The sequence below is a fragment of the Mobula hypostoma genome, chromosome 31 (genome assembly GCF_963921235.1).
Source record: "Mobula hypostoma chromosome 31, sMobHyp1.1, whole genome shotgun sequence".
In the NCBI taxonomy this organism is placed as follows: domain Eukaryota; kingdom Metazoa; phylum Chordata; class Chondrichthyes; order Myliobatiformes; family Myliobatidae; genus Mobula; species Mobula hypostoma.
The window spans coordinates 4,374,944-4,392,500 of record NC_086127.1 but is presented as its reverse complement, the minus strand read 5'-3'; the positions used below and the strand labels follow the sequence as shown (position 1 = coordinate 4,392,500).

The 17,557-nt window shown below is 47.7% G+C and overlaps 2 protein-coding genes across 3 annotated transcripts in view; both read right to left on the bottom strand.

Moving 5' to 3' along the window:
- The window catches only part of LOC134339920 (NACHT, LRR and PYD domains-containing protein 3-like), a 99,362-nt gene that overhangs the window by 79,140 nt on the left and 2,665 nt on the right, over positions 1–17,557 (bottom strand). The window contains exons 3-7 of the mRNA XM_063036708.1: positions 16,407–16,577; positions 13,729–13,899; positions 11,448–11,618; positions 9,310–9,477; positions 5,754–5,816 (exon numbers count right to left, since the gene is read on the bottom strand). Of these exons, the coding sequence (XP_062892778.1) occupies positions 5,754–5,816; positions 9,310–9,477; positions 11,448–11,618; positions 13,729–13,899; positions 16,407–16,577 (744 nt within the window). The remainder of the gene's footprint in view (positions 1–5,753; positions 5,817–9,309; positions 9,478–11,447; positions 11,619–13,728; positions 13,900–16,406; positions 16,578–17,557) is intronic.
- LOC134339950 (uncharacterized) lies at positions 5,823–9,303 on the bottom strand. Of its 2 annotated transcripts, none has more exons than XM_063036752.1 (2): positions 8,014–9,303; positions 5,823–7,914 (listed from the first exon to the last, which is right to left on the bottom strand). In XM_063036752.1, exons 1-2 carry the CDS (start codon positions 8,178–8,180, stop codon positions 6,369–6,371), a joined length of 1,713 nt encoding a protein of 570 aa, XP_062892822.1. In that variant the 5' UTR covers positions 8,181–9,303; the 3' UTR covers positions 5,823–6,368. The 2 variants fall into 2 exon arrangements, with proteins under 2 accessions (XP_062892822.1, XP_062892823.1); XM_063036753.1 differs by having other exon boundaries at positions 5,823–7,881.

Genomic DNA, 17,557 nt, shown 5'->3' with positions numbered 1-17,557 from the left:
AAGATAGAGAGCGGCAGGTCCATCGGGGTACAGCCGCGGGGTCATAGAGCACGGAAACCGGCCGACTCCTCCATGCGGGCAAGGGTGCCCATTTGAGTCGGTCCCATTTCTCTATCTGACATACTCCCATATTTGCGACTATGGGCACATGTCCATGTACTCGCCCAATCCGTTAAAGAATCCCCCTCACCCCACCCACCCACCTCCTCGGGCAGCTCGTTCCGTACAGGAACCTTTTGCCTGTTTTCACCCTCTCGGTGACAACCTTGCCTATTAGGTTCCTATTCAACGCCCTCCTTCTCGCCGTAAACCTACAGTTCCGCGCGAACGCCTTAGTCGTGAACAGTATCTATAACTACAGGAAGGATGTGGAAGCCATAGAATGGGTGCAGAGGAGATTTACAGCAATGTTGCCTGGATTGGGGAGCGTGCCTTATGAGAATGGGTTGAGTGAACTCGGCCTTTTCTCCTTGGAGCGACGGAGGATGAGAGGTGACCTGATAGAGGTGTGTAAGATGGTGAGAGGCATTGATCATGTGGTAGTCAGAGGCTTTTTGAGATGTCAGGGGTGAAGTTTTTCCACACAGAGAGTGGTGAGTGCAAGGAATGAGCTGGCCAGCGACGGTGGTGGAGGTGGAAAAGATAGGGTCTTTTAAGAGACCCTTAGATAGGTATATGGAGCTTAAAAAAAAAACAGAGGGCGATGTGCGCTGGGGATGTTGTGGGCAATCTCTACAGTAGGCTACATGGTCGGCACAACATTGTGGGCCGAAGGGCCTGTAATGTGCTGTAGATTTCTACGTTCTCACTACAAGTGGGTGCACAGATGAACACGCTTGTCCTAGTCAGTCGAGGAACTGGGGCCCGGGGGTTGAGCACGTTATGTTGCAACTTGGCTTAAAAAATAAATAAATAAAAGGCCTGTTCGGGCTGCAGCTGGAGTATTCAGCTCAGGTGTGGGGGCTTCTTAAAAGTTAGGGACTGCTTAAAAGGAACACAAGGTAGCAAAAGTGAGTGGGCAGTTGGATGATTGGGATGCTTTTAAAATCCAACAAAAGGCAGCTAAGAATCTATAAGAAGGGAAAAGATGAAATATGAGGGAAGACTAGCCAATAAGGTGAAGCAGGATGTGGAAACCATAGGAAGGGTGCAGAGGAGATTTACAAGTTTGTTGTCTGGATTGGGGAGCATGTCTTATGACAATAGGTTGAGTGAACTCGGCCTTTTCTCCTTGGAGCGACGGAAGATGAGAGGTGACCTGATAGAGGTGTATAAGATGATGATAGGAGATGTCAGGGGTAAGTTTTTTACTCAGAGGATGGTGAGTGCGTGGAATGGGCTGCCGGCAACGGTGGTGGAGACGGATACGACAGGGTTTTAAGAGACGTTTGGATAGGTACATGGAGCTTAGGAAAATAGAAGGCTATAGATAAACCTAGTAATTTCTAAGGTAGGGACATGTTCGGCACAACTTTGTGGGCCGAAGGGCCTGTATTGTGCTGTGGGTTTTCTATGTTTCTATGTTTCTATAACAAGAGAAAATCTGCAGATCCTGGAAATCCGAGCCACACACACAAAATGCCGAAGAAACTCAGCAGGCCAGGTAGCATCCATGGAAACGAGTAAACAGTCGATGTTTCAGGCCGAGACCCTTCGGGGTGTGGAGTGGGATCGCTAAGCTGGACATGGGGCAGAAAAGGTTAGCTGGCATTTTACAGCGATTGGAAGGCTCGGACTATAAAGAGCGGCTGTCCGAGAGCAAAGGAGGCAATGGGATGTTTATAGATATTTATAAAATCATGAGGGGTATGCAAGAAGCGGACAGTCACAATATTTCCCCCAGAACAGTGGACTCTGAACGAGGGGGAAATCAGTGGCATGCAGAAGTTTGGGCACCCCTGCTCATTGCGGCCAATAAGTTCTGTTCAAAAGGTTCAAAGGAACATCGAAACAAGCCTGATGCATTTTGGAAACAAGTCCTGTGGACTGATGAAGTTAAAATAGAACATTTTGGCCGCAATGAGCAAAGGTATGTTTGGAGAAAAAAAGGTGCAGAATTTCATGAAAAGAACCCCTCCTCTCCAACTGTTAAGCACAGGGGTGGATCGATCATGCTTTGGGCTTGTGTTGCAGCCAGTGGCACGGGGAACAATTACTGGTAGAGGGAAGAACGAATTCAATTAAATACCAACAAAATTTGGAAGCAAACAGCACACCGTCTGTAAAAACAGCCGAAGATGAAAAGAGGATGGCTTCTACAACAGGATAATGATCCTAAACACACCTCATAATCCACAATGGACTACCTCAAGAGGCGCAAGCTGAAGATTTTGCCATGGCCTTCACAGTCCCCTGACCTAAACATCACCAAAAATCTGTGGATAGACCTCAAAAGAGCAGTGCATGGAAGACAGCCTAAGAATTTCACAGAACTAGAAGTCTTTTGCAAGGAAGAATGGGCAAAAATCCCCCAAACAAGAATTGAAAGACTCTTAGCTGGCTACAGAAAGCGTTTACTAGCTGTGATACTTGCCGAAGGGGGTGTTACTGAGTACTGGCCATGCAGGGTGCCCAAACTTTTGCTCCAGACCCTTTTCCTTTTTTGTTATTTTGAAACTATAAAAGATGGAAATAAAGAAGTTTCCTTGCTTAAAATATTAAAGAAATGTGTCATATTTAACTTTATGTCTTTTGGGAATCAATTCATCTTTTACTCACTTAGCTATTCACAGTAACATAAATTTTGACCAGGGGTGCCCAAACTTTTGCATGCCACTGTATATTTAAGGTGAGAGAGGATTGATTGAAACCGTATGATAAGAGCAGAATTAGGCCATTCAGGCCGTCGAATAGGTTGTACCATCCCTTCGTGGCTGATATACTATCCCTTTCAACCTCATTCCACTGCCTTCTCCCTGTAACCTTTGCAGCTCTGACTTACCAAGCAGCTCTGATTTCAATACAGTCCACCCAACAACTTGGTCTCCACAGCCGCCTGTGGCGGTGAACTCCACAGAGGCACCACCTGCTGGCTGAAGGCATTTCTCCTCCTCGCTGCTCTGAAGGGGCATTCTCAGATTCGGAGGCTGTGTCAGTTGGTCCAAGACTACCCCAGTGCAGGAAACATCCTCTCCGCTTCCACTCTGTCTGGGCCTTTCAATATTCAGCAGGTTTGAATGAGACCACGTCCCTCTCCCCCATTCTTCAATACAGGCCCAGAGCCATCAAACGCTCCTCATACGTTAACCCTTACATCCCTGGGACCATTCTCGCGAACCTCTTCCGGACCCTTTCTTAGACGAGAGGCCCAAAACCGCTCACGGTGCTCCAAGCGCAGTCTGACTAACGCCTTATAAAGCATTGTATTCTTGCGGAGCGGAGAGGTGGCGTTGCCACACGGGGCAGTATGAATGTGGGACAGACTGCCAGAGGAAGTGGTGGCGGGGTGGGGCAAATGCAATTGTAAAGTGTGAAAGATATTTAGATAGGTACATGGGTTGGGACGGCTTCAAGTGTTATGAGCGTGATTCAGGCAACGCAGACGTGCGGAGATTGGCATTATACCCGGCTTGCACCAATTTGACCAGAAGGACCGGAAGCAACCCACGAACACTACCATACTACCTGACTATTTTTTTGCTTCCATTTTGCACTAATTCGATTTAATATTTTGTGTGTGTATGTGTATGTATGCGTGTATATATGTTGCAAACACATATATAGGTGGAAGCATTGGAAAGGGTACAGAGGAGATTTACCAGGATGCTGCCTGGTTTAGAGAGTATGGAAAATGTTCAGAGATTAAGGGAGCTAGTGTGGCATGTGGTCAAGTGGTTAATGTGTTAGTCTCGTGATTTGAAGGTTGTGAGTTCGAGCCTTGTCTGAGGCAGCGTGTTGTGTCCTTGAGCAAGGCACTTAACCACACATTGCTCTGCGATGACACCGGTGCCCAGCTGTATGGGTCCTAGTGCCCTTCCCTCGGACAAAATCGGTGGCGTGGAGAGACAACCTTGCCCAGGCCTGCACCTTGGAAACCTTGGTCTCATGAGACCAACGGATGCTGACTTAATAAGGAAGCTAGGGCTTTACTCTCTGGAGAGAAGGAGAATGAGAGGAGACATGATAGAGGTGTACAAGATATTAAGAGGAATAGATAGAGCGGATAGCCAGCGCCTCTTCCCCAGGGCACCACTGCTCAATACAAGAGGGCATGGTTTTAAGGTAAGGGGTGGGAAGTTCAAGGGCGATATTAGAAGAAGGTTTTTTTTACTCAGAGAGTGGTTGGTGCGTGGAATGCACTGCCTGAGTCAGTGGTGAAGGCAGATACAATAGTGAAGTTTAAGAGACTACTAGACAGGTATATGGAGGAGTTTAAGTTGGGGGTTTATATGGGAGGCAGGGTTTGAGGGTCGGCACAGCATTGTGGGCCGAAGGGCCTATACTGTGCTGTGTATGTGTGTGTGTGTGTTTGTGTGTGTAGTCTGTAATTTCTGTTGTAATTTATAGTATCTTTATATATTGCCGCCTCAAAGCAATAAATTTCACGGGATATGCCTGTGACTATAAACCTGATCCTAATTCTGATCCTGAACACTGGGGCCTCACATCCCGGAATCCCGGATCACCCCAGATCTGTCTGTTTCTCCAGAGTGTTATCGGAATGTCAGCAATGTGCCTTAAACGGAGACGTGGCTTCAATTGTATGAGCAGTAGCTGTAAAAGGCGTAGAGCAATCCCACGTGATACAGGCCCTCGGGCCCAACCAGTTCATGCCGACCACTGCGCTCAGCCAGCAAGTCCCTCCTGCTTTCACCATTATCTCTCCAAGAACCTATCCCCTCCATCTTAAAGGCATCTTATTATCAGCGTAGCATCGAAGCAGCGTAGCATCGTGTTCGCAGCAGCACCAGGGGCCGACTGCATCAGGCCCACGACACGCTTGCTGAAACCCGACGACAAATCATGACCCAAGGGCAATATCTTCCGCACAACCCATCCCACTTACTACAGCACCCCACAGTTGCCACACCCATCCCACTTCCACAACCACAAACTTTGCCAAGCACGTGTGGCCAGGCCGAAGCAGTCAGCGCACCACCTCAACCACACCAATCGGCCCCCGCCGATCAGACCTCGCCTCCCGCCCTCCACCAATCAAGCCACGGCCAGCCCCCACCAACCAACCCCACCCCTATCTACCTGTACTTGAAGACAATTGGTTCATATCATGTTCTCAGGATTATTTAGTTCTCATGCAATTTTATTTGCATAGTTTGTGTACACTCGTGCATTTGTTGTGTGTCTCCCTTTGTGTGTACTTTACCAATGGGAAGGTTGTACAGGATCCTGATATCCCACTCCATCAAGTTCGGGCACAGTTGCCCAATGAGCGCGAGTGGGGATGACCCTTCATCCACTGTCACTCTCCAACTATCAGGCGTTCTGAAACAGTGTGGATAACTCCACTCACCTCATCCCTGAACTGATTCACTTTCACACACTCTACAACTCTCATTCTCAGTATTGTTTAGGTATTTATTTATTTATTATTATTTATTTTCCCCTGTATTTACACAGTTGGCCTTTGTTGCACATTGCTTGCTTGTCAGTCTTTGTGTGTACTTTCTCATTAATTCCCTTGTATTCCAGCGGTGTTCCCACTCGGGAGGAAGGTCAGTCCCAGAAACCTCGCTCCCCGGGGAGCTGACGTTCATGGATCGTAACTCCTTTGGATATCCACTCTCAGTCCGGACCTGGTCCCCTGCAGTGACTGCAGCTGCTTCTGCCCCTCTGCACTAAACTGATTCTCCCACAGCCTGAAACAGATTGGAGAATGAACGGGAACGCGGTAGATTTCACAACGCCCTCCTTGCGCAGTGGATACCAGAACAGGGAGGGTCCGCGTTGTCGAGAAACCTCGCCCCATCCACATTAGGGAGGGTTTCCCCAGTGCCCACCCATTACAGATCCACTCCCCATTCCCAGTCCAACATGTTGGTCCATCTGATGATGCAATGAGGCCACTGCTCAGGTTGGAGGAACAACACGTCATTTTCCGTCTGTATGGCCTCCAACCTATCAACATGAATGACAATTTCGCCACCATCCGGAAATTCTTATCCTCTTATCCATTTCCATTCCTCATTCTGACTCCCCTCCTATTCTTTCTCTTCTCCTCACCTGCCTATCGCCTCCCTCTGGAACCGATTCTCCTTCCCTTTTTCCCAGTCTAACCTCCTCCTCCATTGGATTCCTTCTTCGTCATCATTTTACCTCTTCCACCTATCGCCTCCAGCTTCTCACTTCATCCTTTTCACAACACCGGCAGCAGATACCAGAACAGGGAGTGTCTGCGTCATCGAGAAACCTCACCTAATCGCTTTCCAGACTGTACACCTGGCTTCCCCAATCACTTCCCAGACTGTACACCTGGCTTCCCCAATCACTTTCCCGACTGTACACCTGACTTCACCAATCACTTTCCAGACTGTACACCTGGCTTCCCCAATCACTTCCCAGACTGTACACCTGGCTTCCCCAATCACTTTCCCGACTGTACACCTGGCTTCACCAATCACTTTCCAGACTGTACACCTGGCTTCCCCAATCACTTTCCAGACTGTACACCTGGCTTCCCCAATCACTTTGCAGACTGTACACCTGACTTCACCAATCACTTTCCAGACTGTACACCTGGCTTCACCAATCACTTTCCAGACTGTACACCTGACTTCCCCAATCACTTTGCAGACTGTACACCTGGCTTCACCAATCACTTTCCGGACTGTACACCTGGCTTCACCAATCCCTTTCCGGACTGTACACCTGGCTTCACCAATCACTTTCCAGGCTGTACACCTGGCTTCCCCAATCACTTTCCAGACTGTACACCTGGCTTCCCCAATCACTTTGCAGACTGTACACCTGGCTTCACCAATCACTTTCCGGACTGTACACCTGGCTTCACCAATCCCTTTCCGGACTGTACACCTGGCTTCACCAATCACTTTCCAGGCTGTACACCTGGCTTCCCCAATCACTTTCCAGACTGTACACCTGGCTTCCCCAGTCACTTTCCAGACTGTACACCTGGCTTCCCCAATCACTTTGCAGACTGTACACCTGACTTCACCAATCACTTTGCAGACTGTACACCTGACTTCCCCAATCACTTTGCAGACTGTACACCTGGCTTCACCAATCACTTTCCAGACTGTACACCTGGCTTCACCAATCACTTTCCGGACTGTACACCTGGCTTCACCAATCCCTTTCCGGACTGTACACCTGGGTTCACCAATCACTTTCCAGACTGTACACCTGGCTTCACCAATCACTTTCCAGACTGTACACCTGGCTTCACCAATCACTTTCCGGACTGTACACCTGGCTTCACCAATCACTTTCCAGACTGTACACCTGGCTTCACCAATCACTTTCCAGACTGTACACCTGGCTTCACCAATCACTTTCCGGACTGTACACCTGGCTTCCCCAATCCCTTTCCCGACTGTACACCTGGCTTCACCAATCACTTTCCAGACTGTACACCTGACTTCACCAATCACTTTCCAGGCTGTACACCTGGCTTCACCAATCACTTTCCAGACTGTACACCTGGCTTCCCCAATCGCTTTGCAGACTGTACACCTGACTTCACCAATCACTTTGCAGACTGTACACCTGACTTCACCAATCACTTCCCAGACTGTACACCTGGCTTCACCAATCCCTTTCCGGACTGTACACCTGGGTTCACCAATCACTTTCCGGACTGTACACCTGGCTTCACCAATCGCTTTCCAGACTGTACACCTGGGTTCACCAATCACTTTCCAGGCTGTACACCTGGCTTCCCCAATCGCTTTGCAGACTGTACACCTGGCTTCACCAATCGCTTTGCAGACTGTACACCTGACTTCACCAATCACTTTGCAGACTGTACACCTGGCTTCACCAATCCCTTTCCGGACTGTACACCTGGCTTCACCAATCACTTTCCGGACTGTACACCTGGCTTCACCAATCACTTTCCAGACTGTACACCTGGCTTCCCCAATCACTTTCCAGACAGTACTCCTCCTGCTCGCCCACCCTTCGCATTCTGTCTTTGTCCCATTTCTTTCCCAGTTCTGATGAAGGGTCACGGCCTGAGATATCGACTGTTTGTTCGTCTCCATAGATGCGGCCTGATCTGCTGAGTTTCTTCAGCATTTTGTGTGTGTTGCCCACCGATACCTCCCATCATTAGACTACAAGACCCAGGAAGACAATTATGTCATTCATCCCATCCAGTCTGTTCCGCCATTACATCATGGATGGTTTATCTTCCCTGCTTTCTCTCCATAATCTTTGATGTATTTACTGATCAAGAAACATTGAACCTCTGCTTCAACGAGGTGGCATCCACATCCGTCTGTGACAGTGAATTCTACAGATTCACCACCCTCCAGCTAAAGAATTTGTTCTTCATCTCTGTTCTGAAGGGACATCCTTGTTTTCTTAGGCTCTGCCCTCTGGTCATGAACTCCCTACTACAGGAAACGTCTTCACCACGTCCACACTACCTCGGCCTCTCAATATTCAATAGGTATCAATGTGACCCCCCTTCATTATCCAAACCTGCAGCGACTACAGGACCAGAACTATCTCACTCTCAGCCTTTACACCCTTACTAATCAAGAACCTATCCAACTGTGCTCTAGGTATACCTGTGGCCTGGCCCGAGTCCTTGGGAAGGAATCCAAACCAGATCAGAGAACAAACGGGAACACAAAAGGTTTCACAATGCCCTCTGTGAGCAGTAGATACCAGAACAGGGAGGGCCCGTGTTGTCGAAAAGCCTCACTCCATCCACAGTAGGGAGGGTTGTATCCTTGGCAATGAACCGCAAATTGTGAGATGAGGGGACAGGGAGAGACTGCTTCTCTGGAGGTGGGGAGGTTGAGGGGTTCACCACACTGGAGGTTTACACATCATGATGGGAGTAGAGAAGGGCCACGATTTCTCAGCCAGGACTGGGAAGAAGGATTAAGTAAAGAGGGAAAAAATTTGGGGAGCAAATTCTTTACGTAGTGGGTAAGTGCAATGATCTGTCATAGCTGTAGAGGTGGGTACAATTGCACTGTTCAAGAGACATTTGGACAACTGCGTGGACAGTGAAGGTTTGGTGGTGATGTTGAGCACATAAAGGCAAATAGGGCTGGCTCATGCTGGCACGGATGAGTTGGGCCGAAGGGCCTCTGCCTGTCTTTCCCCCATCCCCACGTGACTCTATCCATCACTGTCACTGTTAACGGAGACACTCACTTGATCCGCTCCAGGTTCTCGCGGGACTGTACCAGGAGGCAGAGCGCGGGCACAGACAGGTCTGTGAATGAGTTCGATCCCAGGTTCAGCTGCGTGATGGAGCGGTTGACGCCGAGGGTGGTGACCAGGTCGTCGGTGCAGGAATCCGTGAGCTCCGCCGCGTACAGACTGCGGGTCAGAGAGAGAGCAGGATTGGTGGGGAGTCGGGAAATGCCCAGAGCGGTGATCGCGGCGTGGGATCGGGCAGCCTTGCAAGCTCCTCTACCTTCCATCATGGTGTGGAGGCAGTCAGCCTCCAGCAGCCGGCTCTACAACTCATGTCCTGAGTGTCAGCTGTTTAGGTAGTTACGAATTGCATTTATGCATTTGCAGAATGCGGTTTCTTTTGCTGAATGGTTGTCTGTCTGACTTTGTTTCTGTGTAGTTTTTCATTGATTCTATTGTGTTTCCTTGCACCTACCCTGAATGTCCACAAGAAAATGAATCCGATGGTAGAATGTGTTCAGGAACAGAGACCACATCTTTCAGGATAGCAAGTGATTAGAAAAGCATAGGCATGCTCCTCGCAGAAAGTTTTGAAGTGGATTACGGCCTCAGGCAAGAGTTAATGGGGAACATCTTTTTTTCTGGCAATTCTTTAGGTATTTAAAGATCAAATGCACAGAGTATAGGAAAGGTATGTTCCTGTGAGAAGGAAGGACGGGGATGGAAAGATAAGAGAATCTTGTCTGTCCAGACTTATTTGAACTGGAGGCCTGTATTTAATGGTGTTCCACAGGGTTCTGTGCTGGAACCTTTGCCGTTTGTGATGTACTGTATAGAATTGACCTGCATGAAAATGTGGATGGGTGTGATATATTGCGTCCGGTGCTCCCAGTGCGGCCTTCTATATATTGGCGAGACCCGATGCAGACTGGGAGACCGTTTTGCTGAACACCTACGCTCTGTCTGCCAGAGTAAGCAGGATCTCCCAGTGGCCACACATTTTAATTCCACGTCCCACATCCACTCTGATACGTCCATCCACGGTCTCCTCTACTGCAAAGATAAAGCCACACTCTGGTTGGAGGAACAACACTTTATATTCCGTCTGGGTAGCCTCCAACCTGATGGCGTGAACATTGACTTCTCAAACTTCCGCTAATGTCCCTCCGCCCCTTCTTACCCCATCCGTTATTTATTTATATACACACATTCTTTTCTCTCTCCTTTTTCTCCCTCTGTCCCTCTCACTATACCTCCCTTTGGTGCTCCCCTGGCCCTTTCTTTCTCCCTAGGCTCTTGGCTCCATCCCTCCCCCTCCTGTCTTCTCCTATCATTTCGGATCTCCCTCTCCCCCTCACTTTCAAATCTCTTACTATCCCTTCTTTCAGTTAGTCCTGACAAAGGGTCTCAGCCCCGAAATGTCGCCTGTACCTCTGCCTATAGATGCTACCTGCCCTGCTGCGTTCCACCAGCACTTTTTTGTATGTTGATGGATGAGTTGGTATGTTGATGGATGGGTTAGTATGTTTGTGGATGATATCAAGATTGGTTGAGCTGTGGATGGCGTAGAAGACTGGAAAAGAATACAGCACGGTATAGCTCGGTTGCAGATTTCGGCAGAGAAATGGCAGATGAAGTTTTGCCCAGAGAAACGTGAGGGGTCACACCTTGGGGCAGGGCAAATGCAACGGGACAGCACACTGTTAAAGGCAAGATCCTAAATTGTGTTTCTGAGGAGAGAGATCTACCAGATCCAACTTCATTGCTTCTTGAAAATGGCCACACACATCAATATGGTGGTTAAGAACGCTTATGGATTGCTTGCTTCTATAAAATGAGGCACTGCAATGTTATAACACTCTGTTTAGGCCACATGTGGGGTATTGCTTTCTGTTTTGGGCACCCCACTACAGAAAGCATGCTAGGGCTTTGGAGAGGGTGCAGAAGGGGTTTAGCCGGATGTTGTCTGATTTAGAGGAGGCGTGCTATGATGAGAGGCTGGCTAAACTTAGGCGGAGGGGGAGGGGAGGGATATGAGGCGAGGGCGGAGGGTGACGGAGCGGGAGAAGGAGAAGGAGAAGAAGAACCTGCTGCCATCCGGTGTGGCTGATGGCCGCTTTTGCAAAGACAATCTCTCGGAGTCTGCAGCCTACCCTAGCTTCCGTAGATGGCAGCCGGCTTTCCTCAGAGCTGCCGAGAGCAGCTTCACTCCGGAATCTCTCAGCTTGTTCTTTCCGAGGTCCAACTCCACCAGTGAGTAGTTTGCCATGACAGCGGAGGCGAGGTACCTGACGTATGGAGCCGTGAGGCCGACGGCTCGGAGTCTAGGGGAGGGGGGATGGGGAGAAAAGACCGTTTATCGATCACAAAGACAACGGAACAGGCAGTAAAATAAGTTTCATTATTTAGTCTTAGAAAACAGAACAGAGAAAAGTACGCACAATAAAGGCTCTTCCCCGCAATTGGCTGTGATGACCTTTTAATTTTAAAATGGATAGCCCAACATTTTTCTAATAATCATATGCTTTCTTAGATACTCGTAATATACAGACCTGAGATATATATATATATAAAGATAGATTATAAATATATATATTTAGATATAGATGTAGATATAGATATAGATATATGTACAAATAGATATGTGTGTATGACTAAGACTTTTGCACAGTACTGTATTTGGGTTGAAATACGATAGTGTTTGGGAAACAGGAACAAGAGGACATAGCCTTGCACTGGGTCAGTTTCATTCATTGTTATTTGGTAACTGGAAAGGCAAGACATACTTGGTCCTGGGTTGGATTCAAAGTCAGTGTCACTTCATTCTCAAAATACATATACGTCACCCTGAAATTCACTCCGTTACAGGCATTGTAAGGAGATACAAGCAAACCACCGAGAAAGCTCAGACCAAGAAGGACAAGCAACTGATGTGCAAAAGAAGCCACATTGTGGAAATACAAAAACAACAAAAAAAAACCCTTACAATCCCGCTTCTTCAGTGTCGCGGTCAGCAGTTTGACGCCCTCATCCCCCAGTTCGTTAATGCCGAGCTTCAACTCCACGAGTGAGGGGTTCGCACTGACAACGGAGGCAAGATCCTCACTGCAGGCAGCAGTGAGGTCGTTACATATTAGCCTGGAGAACCCATGAAGAAAAGCAGGGTAGAAAATAAAGTCAGTTGTGACACCCCACCCCCACCCCGACCCCCCGAGCTTAGCGATAGCTCTACCCATTGGAATGGTAGAGGGTTCACTGTCAGCAAAGCTCGAAACTCAAAAGGAGACTTTCAGCTCTATCCAATGTAGACTGAGTGGCCACTTTACACGGGATCTCCCCAGCACCCATTAAAATTACTATATCTTGTCATTCCTAAACATTAAACTAATTAAAAGGAAAAGACAGTCTTCTAAGTCAGAGAATCAATTTGTTCTTTAGGCGATGCACACACGTATCTCGTGACAGCCCAATGAGGTATGAAAATGCCATCTTTATACAAAACAAAGCCATAATTGATGTGTTAAATGAATGAGGATGGTTACTCAATCAATATAAATATGAGATTACTCAAATTCTGTTGAAATATTAAATACACAAAAGCCACTAGGTGCCTGTTCATGGTCTTCTGCTGCTGTCGCCCACCCATCTCCAGGATCAATGTGTTGTGCATTCAGAGATGCTCTGTTTTACACCAGTGATGTCGCTCCTGGCGACTAGAGTTACTGTCAGGGTAGTATATGGTGACATATATGTACCTCGATTATAAACTAACCTTGACCTTTGAAACCCCTATCTTTCTGTCATTCTCCCAGTCATTCCTAACGATCATCAGTGCCTTCTGACACTTATACTGTTTTGTAAGTTGTTGACATTATCTGCATCACATGTTTTTCCAAATACCTTCGCCTGGGCGAAGTAATTCACACAGATGGTCTGAACGCTTCTGGGGACAGAGATCTCCAGCGCCCGAAAGTAATGTTCAGAGCACTGATTTTCTGAGTACACTAATGTCCCAACTATTGATTGATCAAATATACCTGTGACCAGGTCTGATGTGGGGAGTGACGAATCAGTCTGGTCTGGAAGCCTCTTTGAACTCAGCCATGATGGTGCAAATAAATTAGCCAGTGTTGTCTGGCTTGACCCAGGCCAATTAAAATAACCCCACTGTTTACTTGTTCAGAACGAGAAGGTGAAGATGAAATATTGTTTAGAAGTTTGACTTTGTTAGAACTTTGCCACAAATAACTTTGGAAAGGCCATGCCAGTCTGTTGGAAAGCTGAGGTTAAGAATAAGCCCTTCAGGCCCTGGAACATGAATATCCATCACACCATATCCCCAGTCATGCAATTGCAATCCGGACCATGCTGCTACTAAAAATAACATGAATACCCACTGTCTAGAATCACAATCTTCCAGAGAACGCCACTTACCCCAGTGTCTGTAATTTACACTCCGGGTCCCTCAGAGCCTCAGACAGAAATTTCACTCCCGAATCTCCCAGTGTATTTTTACTGAGGTCCAGCTCTCTCAGTGATCGGTTTGTGTTGAGAGCCGAGGCGAGATCCTCAGCACCAGAATCTGTGAGTTCGACACGAGTCAGACTGGAAGAGAGGAGAGGGAGGCGAGAGAGAGCGGAGAGAAAGCGGGGAGAGAGGAAAGAGAGGAGAGAGTTGAGAGAAGTGAGAGAGGAGAGGGAGAGGGGAGAGAAGGATAGAGAGGAGAAAGGGAGGAGATAGGGAGGTTAGAGGGGAGAGAGGAGCAAGACGGGAGAAAGGAGAGAGGAGAGACAGCGACAAAAATAGTGATAGTGAGGACACAGCAAGACAAATTGCAAGGTGAAGTTATTATCAAAGCATAAATATGTTATATTTATTTTTTATTGTGAAATATAGCATGGAACAGGCCCTTGCGGCTGAACCACTACCCAGCAAACTAGTTAACGGTAGTTTTTTTCTCTCTGAACAATTTACAATGACCAATTAGCCTACCAACTGGTATGACCTTAGACTTTGGAAGGAAACTGGAGCACCAGGAGATAACCCATGTGATCACGGAAGGAACATAAAAACTTCTCTTTTCTCTTCTCTCTCTCTCTCTCACACACACACACACACAAACTGTCACGTACCCCGTGAGGGGTTAAAGAACCATCAGAAATGGAAAACACTTTGGAGTCTGGTATTTCTAATAACTAACCTAACTACGCAATACAGTCATATAAATTCAGATATATTAAACAGGTTAGCAATGATTATATATATAGAAGTGTGCAAATATAACTTGCAAACTATTGAGTTTGGGGGAAAACAAGGCTTAGAGACTTGAGATGGTAAAGTATGCAAGTTCAGTTCACCCATGGAATAGGTGATGAGAGGGAGATATTTGTAATCCAGGGTAAATGTCGAGAGAAGGCAATTGCATCGATATTCCACAGATTCCACGACAGCAATACAAAATAACCATGGTAGTAGGTTTTATCGCCGAAGTTTTTCCACTCTACATGCGAAATATCACCGACAGTGATCTTCAACGAATATACTTTCAACACAAGTGGTACCACACCTGAATTCAGCTACGGGTCCTTCCAAAGTCGTGGCCACAGGATACTCAAACAGAATCCACATATGGATTATCATCAACAGTAGTCTATCACAAAGGGGACCCTCTTCAAGGGAACCAACCTCAGATACACAACGTGTTAACCATTTATCCAGTTCCACGACATACAAAATAACTCCAACAGTGATTTGCCGCAGGGGTGCCTTTCTACACACCCAAACAAGGGTAACAGACAAATGGTATTCATAATGGTACTCCCCTCACTAGAGAACCTACTCCTCTGGATTAACTACGTGACAGTCACACCTTCGTATTCAAATGGAACTCAAACTCACCCTTACGGGCTACTTAGAGAGGGAGTCCAAACAGTGACCTCTTTGTCACTAAGTTTCTTCTGTTTCAAACCTTCCTCTACCCTCTTCTTTTCTTTTAAAGTCACTGAATTTGAGCACAAAAAAGAGACCATCTTCTGTGGTAAAGTTATCAACCCAGCCAAGGGTCGGGCACACTGATAACTTCCCACCGGTCACATCTTTATCACACTGTGAGAGCCACTGATCGATCCTCCAAAAGCCCACCTTTCTGTGGGCACAACAATGCTCATCCAATGTCCAAAATCTTGTGCCTGTGTGTCTATCAGCTGACGTTTTATTTATCTCACCATGCTGAACACCAGCTGTCCATCAAGTGGCTCCTCCCTTCTCTCTCTATAAGAACACAGAAAATGGCAGTTTCCTTGCAGAAGTGTAAACATGCTGCAAAGAAACCATAACACCATCTCAAAACAGACTCTCACCTCTCTCTCTCTCTTAATGTGTTTGTGTTGCACAGCTCTCTCCCTCTTTTTAAAGGTATAGCCCATTGAAAATATGACCCCTGACGAACATAACAACACACACACACACACACACACTCCCTCTCATACACATCACAGATACATATATGGACACATGAAGGCAGAAAAACTAGGAGGGGCACTAGAGGACAATGAGAAGAAAAGGAAGAGACGTGAAATGACCAGAAAGTAGAGAAGTTGATATTCATGCCATCGGGATGGAGACTACCAAAACACAATATGAGGTGTGCTGCCCCAACCTGAGGATGGCCGCTTCGTGGCCCGGGACCTGCATGTCGGAATGGGAATGTGGAGTGAAAATAGCATGGTTCTCCACCGGGACATTCTGCCGGCTGTGGATGGGGTGCATGGGCCTAAACAACGGGTGTCCCGATCTACGCCAGTATAGATGGGGCCACAATGGGTGCGCCGGATGCAGTAGATGACCCCAAAAGACTGACTGGTGAAGTGCTGCTTCACCTGGAGTGACTGTGCGGGTTCCTGAATGGGGGTGAGGAGGGGAGGTGAATGGGCAGGTGTGGCACTTGTTCCATTTGAGGGATGTGCCCGGAGAAAGAAAAGTGAGAACGGACGAATGGACAAAGGAGACGCGGAGAGAGCAGCCCCTGCGGAAAACGGAGACTGCAGTGGCGGAGCAAACGATGTCTTGGGGCACAAGCGATCGTAAAGACAAACTCTGAGCCTGGGACTTACCCCAGTTTCTGCAGTTTACTCTCCGGGTCCCTCAGAGCCGCAGGCACCAGTTTCACTCCCGAATCTCCCAGGTCGTTACACCCAAGGTCCAGCTCCGTCAGTGATCGGTTTGTTCTGAGAGCAGAGGCGAGATCCTCGGCACCAGAATCTGTGAGGCCGACGTTCCACAGACTAGAAATGAGAGCGAAAGTGAGAGTGAGTAAGTGAGAGAGAGAGAGAGAGAGAGTGTGATAGAGAGAGAGAGTGTGTGTGAGAGTGAGAGTGTGTGTGAGAGTGAGAGAGTGAGAGTGTGACTGAGAGTGAGGGTGAGAGAGAGAAACAGAAAGAAAGAGCGGGAGAGAGACGGAAAGAGAGAGAGAGAGAAAGAGACAAAGAGTGAGTGTGAGAGAGTGAGAGTGAGAGAGAGAGTGGAGAGTCAGAGTGTGAGGGAGAGTGAGAGTGTGATTGAGAGTGAGACGGCGAGTGAGAGTTAGGGAGAGAAAGAGAAAGAGACAAAGCCTGAGAGAGTAAGTGAGAGTGTGAGTGAGAGTGAGAGAGGGAGAGGGAGAGAGAGAGACAGAGAGTGAAAGAGTGAAAGAGTGAAAGTGAGAGGAAGAGTGAGAGAGAAAGAGAGAGGGAGAGAGAGGGGGAGGGAGAGATAGAGTGAATATGAAAGGCACACAGAGACGAGTCCCCGGTGCTAATCAGTAACTCAATTGCTGATCATAGATGAACGCACAGTTACAGTAACCGCCGTCTCTCACCATCTAGTACTTATTTCAGTCTCTGAATTTGACAGTGCGATTCCTTCAGAGCTTCAGACAGCTGTTTGACCCCGGCGACCCCTAGTTTCTTATCCCGCATGTCCAGCTCCATCCATGATCACCGACATCAGAGCCCTCAGGGCCCTTCCGGTTCAATCTGTGGTTCAGAGAATGATGAGAACAAGAACAGTGCTGGGTACAGGGTTCAGGGGTCAGAGTGCAAGATACGAGATACAAGGTGGGTCTCCGTCATTTCTCAGTGTACAACTGCAAAGGGAAACTAAATGATTATTTCTCCAGATGCGATAGGACCCTCCCTTGGTCGAGATCGACTGTGGATTTTGCATCCTCGCTCTCTACGGGAGAGACAAACCAGGACAGTATGATATGGCGAGCAAGCTGTTTCCC